At 47.2% G+C, this 12,057-nt stretch overlaps 1 protein-coding gene across 1 annotated transcript; it reads right to left on the bottom strand.

Moving 5' to 3' along the window:
• Nucleotides 1–390: 390 nt before the first annotated feature.
• Nucleotides 391–11,470, bottom strand: LOC125518886 (vegetative cell wall protein gp1-like). Its single transcript, XM_048683773.1, has 3 exons — nt 11,381–11,470; nt 2,603–3,575; nt 391–446 (listed from the first exon to the last, which is right to left on the bottom strand). The coding sequence occupies exons 1-3, from the start codon at nt 11,468–11,470 to the stop codon at nt 430–432; spliced, it is 1,080 nt and encodes a 359-aa protein (XP_048539730.1). The 3' UTR covers nt 391–429.
• Between the last annotated feature and the right edge of the window lie 587 nt (nt 11,471–12,057).

The raw sequence follows: 12,057 nt of genomic DNA on the forward strand, positions 1-12,057 counted from the left end.
AAACCCTAGTAAAGAGGGTGTTGGGTTCGAGAGGAAAATGAATGTTGATGGTTCATACTGGAAGCCTGTAACGCCCTCGATGCGGCTATATCTCCCACGTGTCGAAGCACGACTTAGAGGCATAACCGCATTGAAAGCAAAGTCGCAAGTGAGGTAATCTTCACACAACCCATGTAATACATAAGGGAAAGAGATACATAGTTGGTTTACAACCGCCACTTCACACAAATACATGAATAACGCATTACATCATCCAAATACAATCAAGGTCCGACTACGGAACCAAAATAAAAGAAGAACCCCAAAAGTGACAAAGGTCCCCGATTGACCCCAACTGGGCTCCACTACTGATCAACTAGAACGGAACAACACAAAGGACAAGATCTTCATCGAGCTCCTCCTGAGCTTGGTTGCGTCATCTGCACGGACTCATCGGCACCTGCAAGCTGGTTTTGGAAGTATCTGTGAGCCACAGGGACTCAGCAATCTCGCACCCTCGCGATCAAGACTATTTAAGCCTATGGGTAAGGTAAAGGTATGAGGTGGAGCTGCAGCAAGCGACTAGCATATATGGTGGCTAACATACGCAAATGAGAGCGAGAAGAGAAGGCAAAGCACGGTCGATAAAAGTAAGATCAAGAAGTGATCCTAGAACAACCTACGTCAAGCATAACTCCAACACCGTGTCCACTTCCCGGACACCGCCGGAAAGAGACCATCACGGTTACACACGCGGTTGATACATTTTAATTAAGGTCAACTTCAGGTTTTCTACAACCGGACATTAACAAATTCCCATCTGCCCATAACCGTGGGCATGGCTTTCGAAAGTTCAAATCCCTGCAGGGGTGTCCCAACTTAGCCCATGACAAGCTCTCACGATCAACGAAGGAATATACCTCCTCCCGAGACGTTCCGATCAGACTCGGTATCCCGGTACAACAAGACATTTTGACAGGGTAAAACTAAACCAGCAACACCGCCCAAATGTGCCGACAAATCCCGATAGGAGCTGCACATATCTCTTTCTCAGGGCACACTCAGATTGTCCTAGGTACGGGTAGGCCAGCGCAGAGTTGCCCCTAGTGGTCACCGGCAGCTGACAGGTTGGACCAACACTCAGAGGAGCACTAGCCCGGGGGGGGGGGTAAATAATGATGACCCTCAGGAGCGCGAATCCCAAGGGAAAAGAAAAGGCTAGGTGGCAAATGGTAAAACCAATGTTGGGCATTGCTGGAGGAGTTTTACTCAAGGCGAACTGCCAAGGGGTTCCCATTATAGCCCAACCGCGCAAGGGACGCAAAATCCGGGAACATAACATCGATATGACGGAAACTAGGGCAGCAAGAGTGGAACAAAACACCAGGCATAAGGCCGAGCCTTCCACCCTTTACCAAGTATATAGATGCATTAATTAAATAAGAGATATTGTGATATCCCAACAAGTAAACATGTTCCAACAAGGAAAGGTATCTCCATGTTCCAACAAGGAACAAACTTCAATCTTCACCTGCAACTAACAACGCTATAAGAGGGGCTGAGCAAAGCGGTAACATAGCCAAACAACGGTTTGCTAGGACAAGGTGGGTTAGAGGCTTGGTTCAACAATATGGGAGGCATGATAAGCAAGTGGTAGGTATCGTAGCATAGGCATAGCAAAAGAGCGAGCAACTAGCAAGCAAAGATAGAAGTGATTTCGAGGGTATGGTCATCTTGCCTGAAATCCCGCAAGGAAGAAGAACGAGTCCATGAAGAAGACAAACGGACGTTGTCAAATGAATCCTCACAACACGACGTTACCGGATTACCGAGACGAAGTACACCGGAAAGAAAGCAAACAACATAGTAAACAACCACTACAACAACATGGCACGATGCGCAAACAAGTATGATGCATGTCCGGTTTAAATATGCATGACAAGGCAAAGTGCAACAACCAAAACTACAAATTAAGTGGAGCTCAATATGCAACGGGTTGCATATTAACGGAACACCACATCCATTATTTAGTTCGATCTCGTTTATGTACCCAACAATATTAAATGTTGTTAAACATGGCAAGAGGGTGAAGCAAAAGAAAACTACCTATCTAGGCAAGTTTAAATGAGGCCGGAACAACAAACCACAAGTCCGGAAACTCCTTATATGCATATATTAGGTTTGGTACTGTTCTGCCCTAAACACAATTTTAGAGTTATTAAACATGCAAAGTAAAGCCACCATGATAATCTAGGAATTTTTCTACCCCATTTACATATAAAGTTTATTAAATTTGGAGCTACGGTTATTTAGTTATGAATTAAATCATTTTAGCATGGCATTTATGCAAAAACAAGCAAACAACAGTTTAAACATTTTAAACATAGATGAAAGTTGCAAATTACTACACTAGATGAAATTTTAGCCATGTTACATATATGACATGTTTTAAATGGATGCATGGTTCAAAAGTTATTAGCAGTTAAAAAATAGGGGCCGTTCTCTAAATATGCATGCTCTGAGAAAATTAATAATTTGCTGCCAACTGAAAAAAAACGAACGGGCCGAAACTGGCAGGCTGGCCCAACATGAAAAAAATAAGGGCGCATGGGGGCGGCCTCACCCATGGGCTTCGGCCCGTTTGCGGAGAGGCTTGTGGATCCGGCGACCCATGGCGATGGCGATGTAGAGGCGGCGCTGGGCCTTGCAGGAGGAGCTCGGTCGTTGGGGCGGCCCGGTTCGATGCAGAGAAGGCAGTCAACGCTCGGGACGAGCGAGTCACTGCTGCTCGTTTCTGAAGAAGAAAGGCAGTGACAGGTAAAACAGCGGCGATGCAGGGACTTGGCGGCGCCGGCGGCAGGGAAGCATGGACCCAGCCGGATCCAGGCGATGCAGAGGGTTGGGGAGGAGCGTCGACAGCTCGGCGTCCTCCAGGCGCGGGCAAGGAGGAGCTCCGGCGGCGGGCATCGCAGGAGGAACTCAGGCCTCAGGTGCGGGAGGCGCGAACAGGATGCAGGGGAGGCTCGGGCAGGGACAGGCCAACGCAGGCAGCTCCGGCCGGGATCCTCCGGATCGAATGTAGTAGGGGACAGAGGGACCCTGGGGCAGCTCGATTTGGCCAGTGGCGGAGCTAAAGGCGCCGGGAACGATGGCGACAGGAGCTTGGCGCGGGCGAGGGACTCCGGCGACGAGGCAAGGCGGCGGCCACGGGCTTGGACGCACGAGGCTGGAGATGGCGGGGCACAATGCTGGTGACCTGCTGGTGGGTCTCCGGTGAGGAAACTGCCGGTGGTGACGCGAGGTGGTTGAGACGGCTGGCGTTGGGGAAGAACTCGAGGCCATCCATGGAGTCGGGTGCTCTCCTGTTCGTACCTGGTATAGAGACGGAGAGGGAGTTGAGAGAGAGGAGGAGAAGGAAACGAGAAGGAGGAAGGGGAGCAGAAGAGGTCGGTCCTGGTCGTAGGTGATGGAGCTTCGGTTGCCGGCTGGTGCTCGGGCTGTTGGGCCCCCAGGCGTTCATGGCTGGAGGAGGTGGACAAGGGGATCAGGGGAGGCGCTGGTTGGTGCAGACTAGGGAGAGCTCGAGAGGTGGAGGGCTACGGTTTGGGTGGATCGAGAGAAGATCCCGATAGAGAAGGGATCTGGCGGCGATGGGACAAACTCCCGAACAACAAGGAAGAGCGGGTGGCGGCGGCTTCGGGATTGGGGACGAGTGGATGGGACAGCCTAGGGTTAGGGGTTGATCTGTTTTGGTAGGTGGTTGGTTTATATATATGAAAATAGGATTGAGGTTGGACCCTCCGATTGAAATCGGGTGGTCAAGAAAAATAGGCGAGGGAGTCCAATTAACAAAACAGAGATGTTTTATAGATGTTTGGGATGATCCGGACACAACGGTAGAGACAGCCCGGGTCGGTCCGGGACAATTTCGGACGCGCACGTGAGGGGTTCGATGCACTGTGCAGAGAGGGTTTTAGACCGTGCGGTCGCATCGGACAACTCCGGAAGCGAAGAGGGGAAGGAGGATGGACTAGGTGGGCTGTGGCGAGACTGCGAGGGGGAGAAGAGAGAGAGAGAGGGCCCGGCATCTGTTTCCGGAGACCGAAAACGTCCGACGTGTGACCGACTATAATGTCGCTATAGTTTAACAGTTGGGCTATCAAACGAACTCCGAATGCGATGAAATTTGACAGGCGGTCTATCTACACTATAATAAGACCACACGTCAACTCTCATTCCATTCCGAGAACATTTTCCGGCCACTTATAAAATAATATTTCGGACATGCCGCGGGCGCGTGCAAGTGTGTCTGGGCTCAGAACGGATAACAGAGGGAACTGGGGGAACCCGGACGGATGCAGGTTTTGAAAACATGATGATGCGATGCACATGATGACATGATGAAATGCAACACACAAGCAAATGACCTGGCAACAACAGCGAATAACTGGAAGACACCTGGCACATCGGTCTCGGGGTGTCACAACACTCCAGCACTACGAGAGGATCTCGTCCCGAGATCTAGAATGGCACCGGAGGGACAACGGAAGAGAAAGAGAAGAGGTAAAACTAAGTTGCTTCTTTGACAAACGAGTGAACCCAAGGAACCTTGCGAGATTGAACAAATTCGAGAAAGAACACAACAAAGGTGAATAAGGTCGAAAACACTCCTTTAGAAAAGAGGAACAAAGAACATTGTGAAAAACCTTGAGGTTGAAGGGCAAGATAAATATTGAAACCACTCCGGTTAAAACAAGATAGAAAAGGATTAAGAATGATATAATTTGGGCAGCATTCCGACTAAAAAGAAAAGGAATTGAATAAGAACTTGGTAAGATGAGAAGATACTTGATGAAATCACAACATACTGCCTCCGGAACTATTGAAAGAATGGCACAAGAGGTAAGAAAGATTTCAGACAGCACTCTGGTTTGAGAAGGTAGGCAAAACTTGATAAGGTGAGAGAACTTGAATGAAGGACACGACACTCCGGTTGAATGGATAAGCAAAAGAAAGAACATGATCTTGACAAACCGATATGAGGAGTGAAAAGAGCAACATCACTAGACCTCCGGGAGAAAGAATAGAATAAAGATAATTGAGACAGAAGAATGTAGAAGAAAATGCCAACTTCTCCTACAAAAGAGCTTGAAAAGGTATCCTTAGGAGAAGGGTCGAACGGAGTTGTTGGAACACCAACAACGAAAAGAATAAGCTTGATATGGTCTTATGGAATACATCTCAAATTATGAGGTGTCAACCTGCCACTCACGGGAAGAAGAATTGGATTGATATCAACAAGGAGACGAGAAACTATATCGCACCGAAAAGGATAAATGGAGAATTTGGATCATTTATAAGCACCATAGATAGCAACAATCCTTAGGGAAGGCTTTAGGTGAAATATGACACAAGATAACTCCAACGAAGAGGTTGATGGATTTAAAATACCCCATTCTTAACAACATGTGAATCATGAAACATGAACTCAAATTATGAAGAATGACATAAAACCACCTGAAATGATACGGTAGAAAGAATTGCACTTTGGAATGCAAGATGAAGAATGCTTGAGCTCCTTTGAAAAGAATCTTAAAGAACACTGCGAGAAGGAAATTAAATCCTTGATGAACCATCATGTATAGCCTCCATGAAGAAACTCCGGTAAGAAAAGAATAGCAAGAAAGAGAAATTGAAAACACAAGGTGAATCCTTGCAATGATTTAGATGGATCTCCGTGATAATTAGAGCTTGGAACTCCGGGAAAGAAGGATGAGCACTTGAACCCAAGAATTTAATCATCATGAACAAACTCCGGAAGAAAAGATTAACATAAGGATGAAACAAGAGTAAGAATTATGTTATGCGTATCCTTCACCAATTTAAATTGATGACAAGCAACGGATTTGGCATACCACTTATTCTCGTAGAAAGATTAAAATAGATATGACGCAAACTTGAGAAAGTCTTCAACGATCCAACGGTAGAATTTGAAAAGCACGAATGCATACATATGATACACGAAGGAAGAAAACTCTTGAACGAACCACCGTAAGAATTAAAAATGAACGAAGTAGGGGTGAATCACCGGTAAGAATTAGCAAATGAACGAAGGTGCTTGAGACAAACTAGATGCATGAGAACGAAGAGATCAAGAACTGATTAGAGGATATTTGATTGATGCACCGGCAAGATAGGAGAATGATAACTGACAGCTGAGAATGAATAAACCTGAATAGATGGACTCCGGATAACAAACTGAGAAGACTCTTGAATTACTCCGGATAGGTGAAAAGAATTGTCACGATCAAAACAATTACGAGAGGATGGCAACAAGCTAGAATCACGAATCTTGAAGAGAATGGAGCAAGATTGAGAGAAAATCTTCTTCGGTCTCCAAAATCTGAGAATTACGACGAGAAACACCACCCTGAATTATTTAGACACTCCGAAATGACGAATGGAAAGGTTGAGCCAACGATGAAAAGAATTTTGAAAGATCTTGGAGAAAGACATTTGACTGATGGTAAATCATTCTTACATCAAACTTCGAAAAGAATTTGAGAATACCTCCGAGAAAATAGAAGAGTCAGGTAAGATCCTGGGAAAAGACCTGTGGGTTAGGGCCCACTCAAAAGAAACACCGTTGAACGATTTAAAAGAGAGAATGCACCAGTTGAATTTAAATGGCTTGAATGAGATAACCACCTCGAAAGATCTTGAATGAATGCAGAGTGGAAACATGAATCTTCGAGATATCTTGAGCACTCCGGAACAATTAAATAGCGAGAAGTGAATGAATATGAGGTGCACCGGCATGAGAAGGTATTTGAAACGAGGAGAAAGATATGATCAATAACGCTTGAATTTAAACCACCGAGAAGAAAAATGAGTGAAGGGTGACGAACTTGAAGCTCCGTTGGCATCTTCCTGAGAAACAACGGATAAGAACATTGACGTAAAAAGGAATGGAGAGACTTCATATGAATAAGATGGCCACTTGATCAAGAAATCTGAATCCTTGAAGAAAAATGGGTGGGTGGGCGGGAAAACAAAGACAATTTGGGATGGATGGAACGAACACCGTTGAGAAGAACTGATAATTGATCTTGCGGACGTTGAAAAAGAACGGATTCGCTTGAGGAGAAAACACACCGGTTAAAAGAAATTGAAATGACAAACTCGATGATCGAGAAGGATTAGTATTCACATAGGAATATGAGAACACCACTTGGAAAAGGTATGGAATCAACATTTGACTTCGAAGCAACTCGAATACCACAACTCAAAACAAAACAAGGATTGGCTTGCGGAATAAGCCGGAACAAACATATGATAGAGATTTCGTCCGAAGTTTTCGTGGTGGGGCCTACACGGGCTCGATCGTACAACACCATCATGTGCAAGGCAGTGCACATGACATACGAAGCGTCCCCGAGTCGGCATAGCCAAGGACTCTTTAAGACACAACGAGACCACTGTAAAACCAACCGTGAATAGGCGGACCACTAGACGTCGAACCCCAATTTCATATCATACATCTGTCGGAAAGATATCCTAAGATCTACTTGAATTCCCACTTATGAAACTCCCGAACCTTTCCGGTTATGCAATCAGGTGTTGGGGATACAGGGGAAGCATAATATCTCACCCAAATCTAGCAAATCCTACATCCAGCTGTATCCATCCTTCAACACATAACCAAGAAAACTTCGGAAACCATCTACCTCAACCTTCGAAAAGCATCCGTTATACAAGTTATGGCGATACTCCCGAACTCCTGCCCCAGTACTGGGTGGCGTCGAGGTTATCTCACCAACGAACTGCATAAAAGAGATTTTCAATGTCGGTGTACTAAACTCAGGTATTCCAGAACTGCAACGATAAAATTATGACGACAACACCTCAGAGCTCAATTCCCCAGGACACTTCCACAAAACCCCTGACAGGAGGCACCAAGACAATGTTCTCGTCACAAAACCATCGGAACGATTCCAAGATACCCGCGTGATCCTAAAAAAAATTTAGTGAAATTTGAGAAGAGAAGAGTCAAAACTCTACGTCAGGATGCCTTACCAGAGCGATGAGGAGACTGGGAAGTAAAAAGAATACCTAAACCCTCCGATATATAATTCCTAAATGACTCAAAACATTTTTCTATACACAACTCGGCTACTAAAAACGATCAATCAGTGGGGGCTCCTAAGGTCGGGGAAGGCTCTGATACCAACTTGTACCGCCCTCGATGCGGCTATATCTCCCACGTGTCGAAGCATGACTTAGAGGCATAACCGCATTGAAAGCAAAGTCGCAAGTGAGGTAATCTTCACACAACCCATGTAATACATAAGGGAAAGAGATACATAGTTGGTTTACAATTGCCACTTCACACAAATACATGAATAAAGCATTACATCATCCAAATACAATCAAGGTCCGACTACGGAACCAAAATAAAAGAAGAACCCCAAAAGCGACAAAGGTCCCCGATCGACCCCAAGTGGGCTCCACTACTGATCAACTAGAACGGAACAACACAAAGGACAAGATCTTCATCGAGCTCCTCCTGAGCTTGGTTGCGTCATCTGCATGGACTCATCGGCACCTGCAAGCTGGTTTTGGAAGTATCTGTGAGCCACAGGGACTCAGCAATCTCGCACCCTCGCGATCAAGACTATTTAAGCCTATGGGTAAGGTAAATGTATGAGGTGGAGCTGCAGCAAGCGACTAGCATATATGGTGGCTAACATACGCAAATGAGAGCGAGAAGAGAAGGCAAAGCACGGTCGATAAAAGTAAGATCAAGAAGTGATCCTAGAACAACCTACGTCAAGCATAACTCCAACACCGTGTCCACTTCCCGGACACCACCGGAAAGAGACCATCACGGTTACACACGCGGTTGATACATTTTAATTAAGGTCAACTTCAGGTTTTCTACAACCGGACATTAACAAATTCCCATCTGCCCATAACCGCGGGCACGGCTTTCGAAAGTTCAAATCCCTGCAGGGGTGTCCCAACTTAGCCCATGACAAGCTCTCAGGGTCAACGAAGGAATAGACCTCCTCCCGAGACGTTCCGATCAGACTCGGTATCCCGGTACAACAAGACATTTCGACAGGGTAAAACTAAACCAGCAACACCGCCCGAATGTGCCGACAAATCCTGATAGGAGCTGCACACATCTCTTTCTCAGGGCACACTCAGATTGTCCTAGGTATGGGTAGGCCAGCCCAGAGTTGCCCCTGGTGGTCACCGGCAGCTGACAGGTTGGACCAACACTCAGAGGAGCACTGGCCCGGGGGGTGGGGTGTAAATAATGATGACCCTCAGGAGCGCGACTCCCAAGGGAAAAGAAAAGGCTAGGTGGCAAATGGTAAAACCAATGTTGGGCATTGCTGGAGGAGTTTTACTCAAGGCGAACTGCCAAGGGGTTCCCATTATAGCCCAACCGCGTAAGGGACGCAAAATCCGGGAACATAACACCGATATGACGAAACTAGGGTAGCAAGAGTGGAACAAAACACCAGGCATAAGGCCGATCCTTCCACCATTTACCAAGTATATAGATGCATTAATTAAATAAGAGATATTGTGATATCCCAACAAGTAAACATGTTCCAACAAGGAACGGTATCTCCATGTTCCAACAAGGAACAAACTTCAATCTTCACCTGCAACTAACAACGCTATAAGAGGGGCTGAGCAAAGCGGTAACATAGCCAAACAACGGTTTGCTAGGACAAGGTGGGTTAGAGGCTTAGTTCAACAATATGGGAGGCATGATAAGCAAGTGGTAGGTATCGTAGCATAGGCATAGCAAAAGAGCGAGCAACTAGCAAGCAAAGATAGAAGTGATTTCGAGGGTATGGTCATCTTGCCTGAAATCCCGCAAGGAAGAAGAACGAGTCCATGAAGAAGACAAACGGACGGGTATGGTCATCTTGCCTGAAATCCCGCAAGGAAGAAGAACGAGTCCATGAAGAAGACAAACGGACGTTGTCGAACGAATCCTCACAACACGATGTTACTGGATTACCGAGACGAAGTACACCGGAAAGAAAGCAAACAACATAGTAAACAACCACTACAACAACATGGCACGATGCGCAAACAAGTATGATGCATGTCCGGTTTAAATATGCATGACTGAACACCACATCCATTATTTAGTTCGATCTCGTTTATGTACCCAACAATATTAAATGTTGTTAAACATGGCAAGAGGGTGAAGCAAAAGAAAACTACCTATCTAGGCAAGTTTAAATGAGGCCGGAACAACAAACCACAAGTCCGGAAACTCCTTATATGCATATATTAGGTTTGGTACTGTTTTGCCCTAAACACAATTTTAGAGTTATTAGACATGCAAAGTAAAGCCACCATGATAATCTAGGCATTTTTCTACCCCATTTACATATAAAGTTTATTAAATTTGGAGCTACGGTTATTTAGTTATGAATTAAATCATTTTAGCATGGCATTTATGCAAAAACAAGCAAACAACAGTTTAAACATTTTAAACATAGATGAAAGTTGCAAATTATTACAATAGATGAAATTTTAGCCATGTTACATATATGACATGTTTTAAATGGATGCATGGTTCAAAAGTTATTAGCAGTTAAAAAATAGGGGCCGTTCTCTAAATATGCAATGCTCTGAGAAAATTAATAATTCGCTGCCAACTGAAAAAAACGAACGGGCCGAAACTGGCAGGCTGGCCCAACATGAAAAAAATAAGGGCACACGGGGGCGGCCTCACCCATGGGCTTCGGCCCGTTTGCGGAGAGGCTTGTGGATCCGGCGACCCATGGCGATGGCGATGTAGAGGCGGCGCTGGGCCTTGCAGGAGGAGCTCGTTCGTTGGGGCGGCCCGGTTCGATGCAGAGAAGGCAGTCAACGCTCGGGACGAGCGAGTCACTGCTGCTCGTTTCTGAAGAAGAAAGGCAGTGACAGGTAAAACAGCGGCGATGCAGGGACTTGGCGGCGCCGGCGGCAGGGAAGCATGGACCCAGCCGGATCCAGGTGATGCAGAGGGTTGGGGAGGAGCGTCGACAGCTCGGCGTCCTCCAGGCGCGGGCAAGGAGGAGCTCCGGCGGCGGGCATCGCAGGAGGAACTCGGGCCTCGGGTGCGGGAGGCGCGAACAGGATGCAGGGGAGGCTCGGGCAGGGACGGGCCAACGCAGGCAGCTCCGGCCGGCATCCTCCGGATCGAACGTAGCAGGGGACAGAGGGACCCTGGGGCAGCTTGATTTGGCCAGTGGCGGAGCTGAAGGCGTCAGGAACGATGGCGACAGGAGCTTGGCGCGGGCGAGGGACTCCGGCGACGAGGCAAGGCGGCGGCCACGGGCTTGGACGCACAAGGATGGAGATGGCGGGGCACGATGCTGGTGACCTGCTGGTGGGTCTCCGGCGAGGAAACTGCTGGTGGTGACGCAAGGTGGTTGAGACGGCTGGCGTTGGGGAAGAACTCGAGGCCATCCATGGAGTCGGGTGCTCTCCTGTTCGTACCTGGTATAGAGACGGAGAGGGAGTTGAGAGAGAGGAGGAGAAGGAAACGAGAAGGAGGAAGGGGAGTAGAAGAGGTCGGTCCTGGTCGTAGGTGATGGAGCTTCGGTTGCCGGCCGGTGCTCGGGCTGTTGGGACCCCAGGCGTTCATGGCTGCAGGAGGTGGACAAGGGGATCAGGGGAGGCATTGGTTGGTGCAGACTAGGGAGAGATCGAGAGGTGGAGGGCTACGGTTTGGGTGGATCGAGAGAAGATCCCGATAGAGAAGGGATCTGGCGGCGATGGGACAAACTCCCGAACAACAAGGAAGAGCGGGTGGCGGCGGCTTCGGGATTTGGGAGGAGTGGATGGGACAGCCTAGGGTTAGGGGTTGATCTGTTTTGGTAGGTGGTTGGTTAATATATATGAAAATAGGATTGAGGTTGGACCCTCCGATCAAAATCGGGTGGTCAAGAAAAATAGGCGAGGGAGTCCAATTAACAAAACAGAGATGTTTTATAGATGTTTGGGGATGATCCGGACACAACGGTAGCGACAGCCCGGGTTGGGTCCGGGACAATTTCG

The sequence above is a fragment of the Triticum urartu genome, chromosome 7 (assembly GCF_003073215.2).
Source record: "Triticum urartu cultivar G1812 chromosome 7, Tu2.1, whole genome shotgun sequence".
In the NCBI taxonomy this organism is placed as follows: domain Eukaryota; kingdom Viridiplantae; phylum Streptophyta; class Magnoliopsida; order Poales; family Poaceae; genus Triticum; species Triticum urartu.

Coding starts and splice junctions, on each gene's coding strand:
- LOC125518886 (XM_048683773.1), bottom strand. CDS start 11,470: ATGGATGGCCTCGAGTTCTTCCCCAACGCCAGCCGTCTCAACCACCTT. Junction 3,576..11,380: donor CGCCGGAGACCCACCAGCAG/GTCACCAGCATC, acceptor CCCAAACCGTAG/CCCTCCACCTCTCGAGCTCT.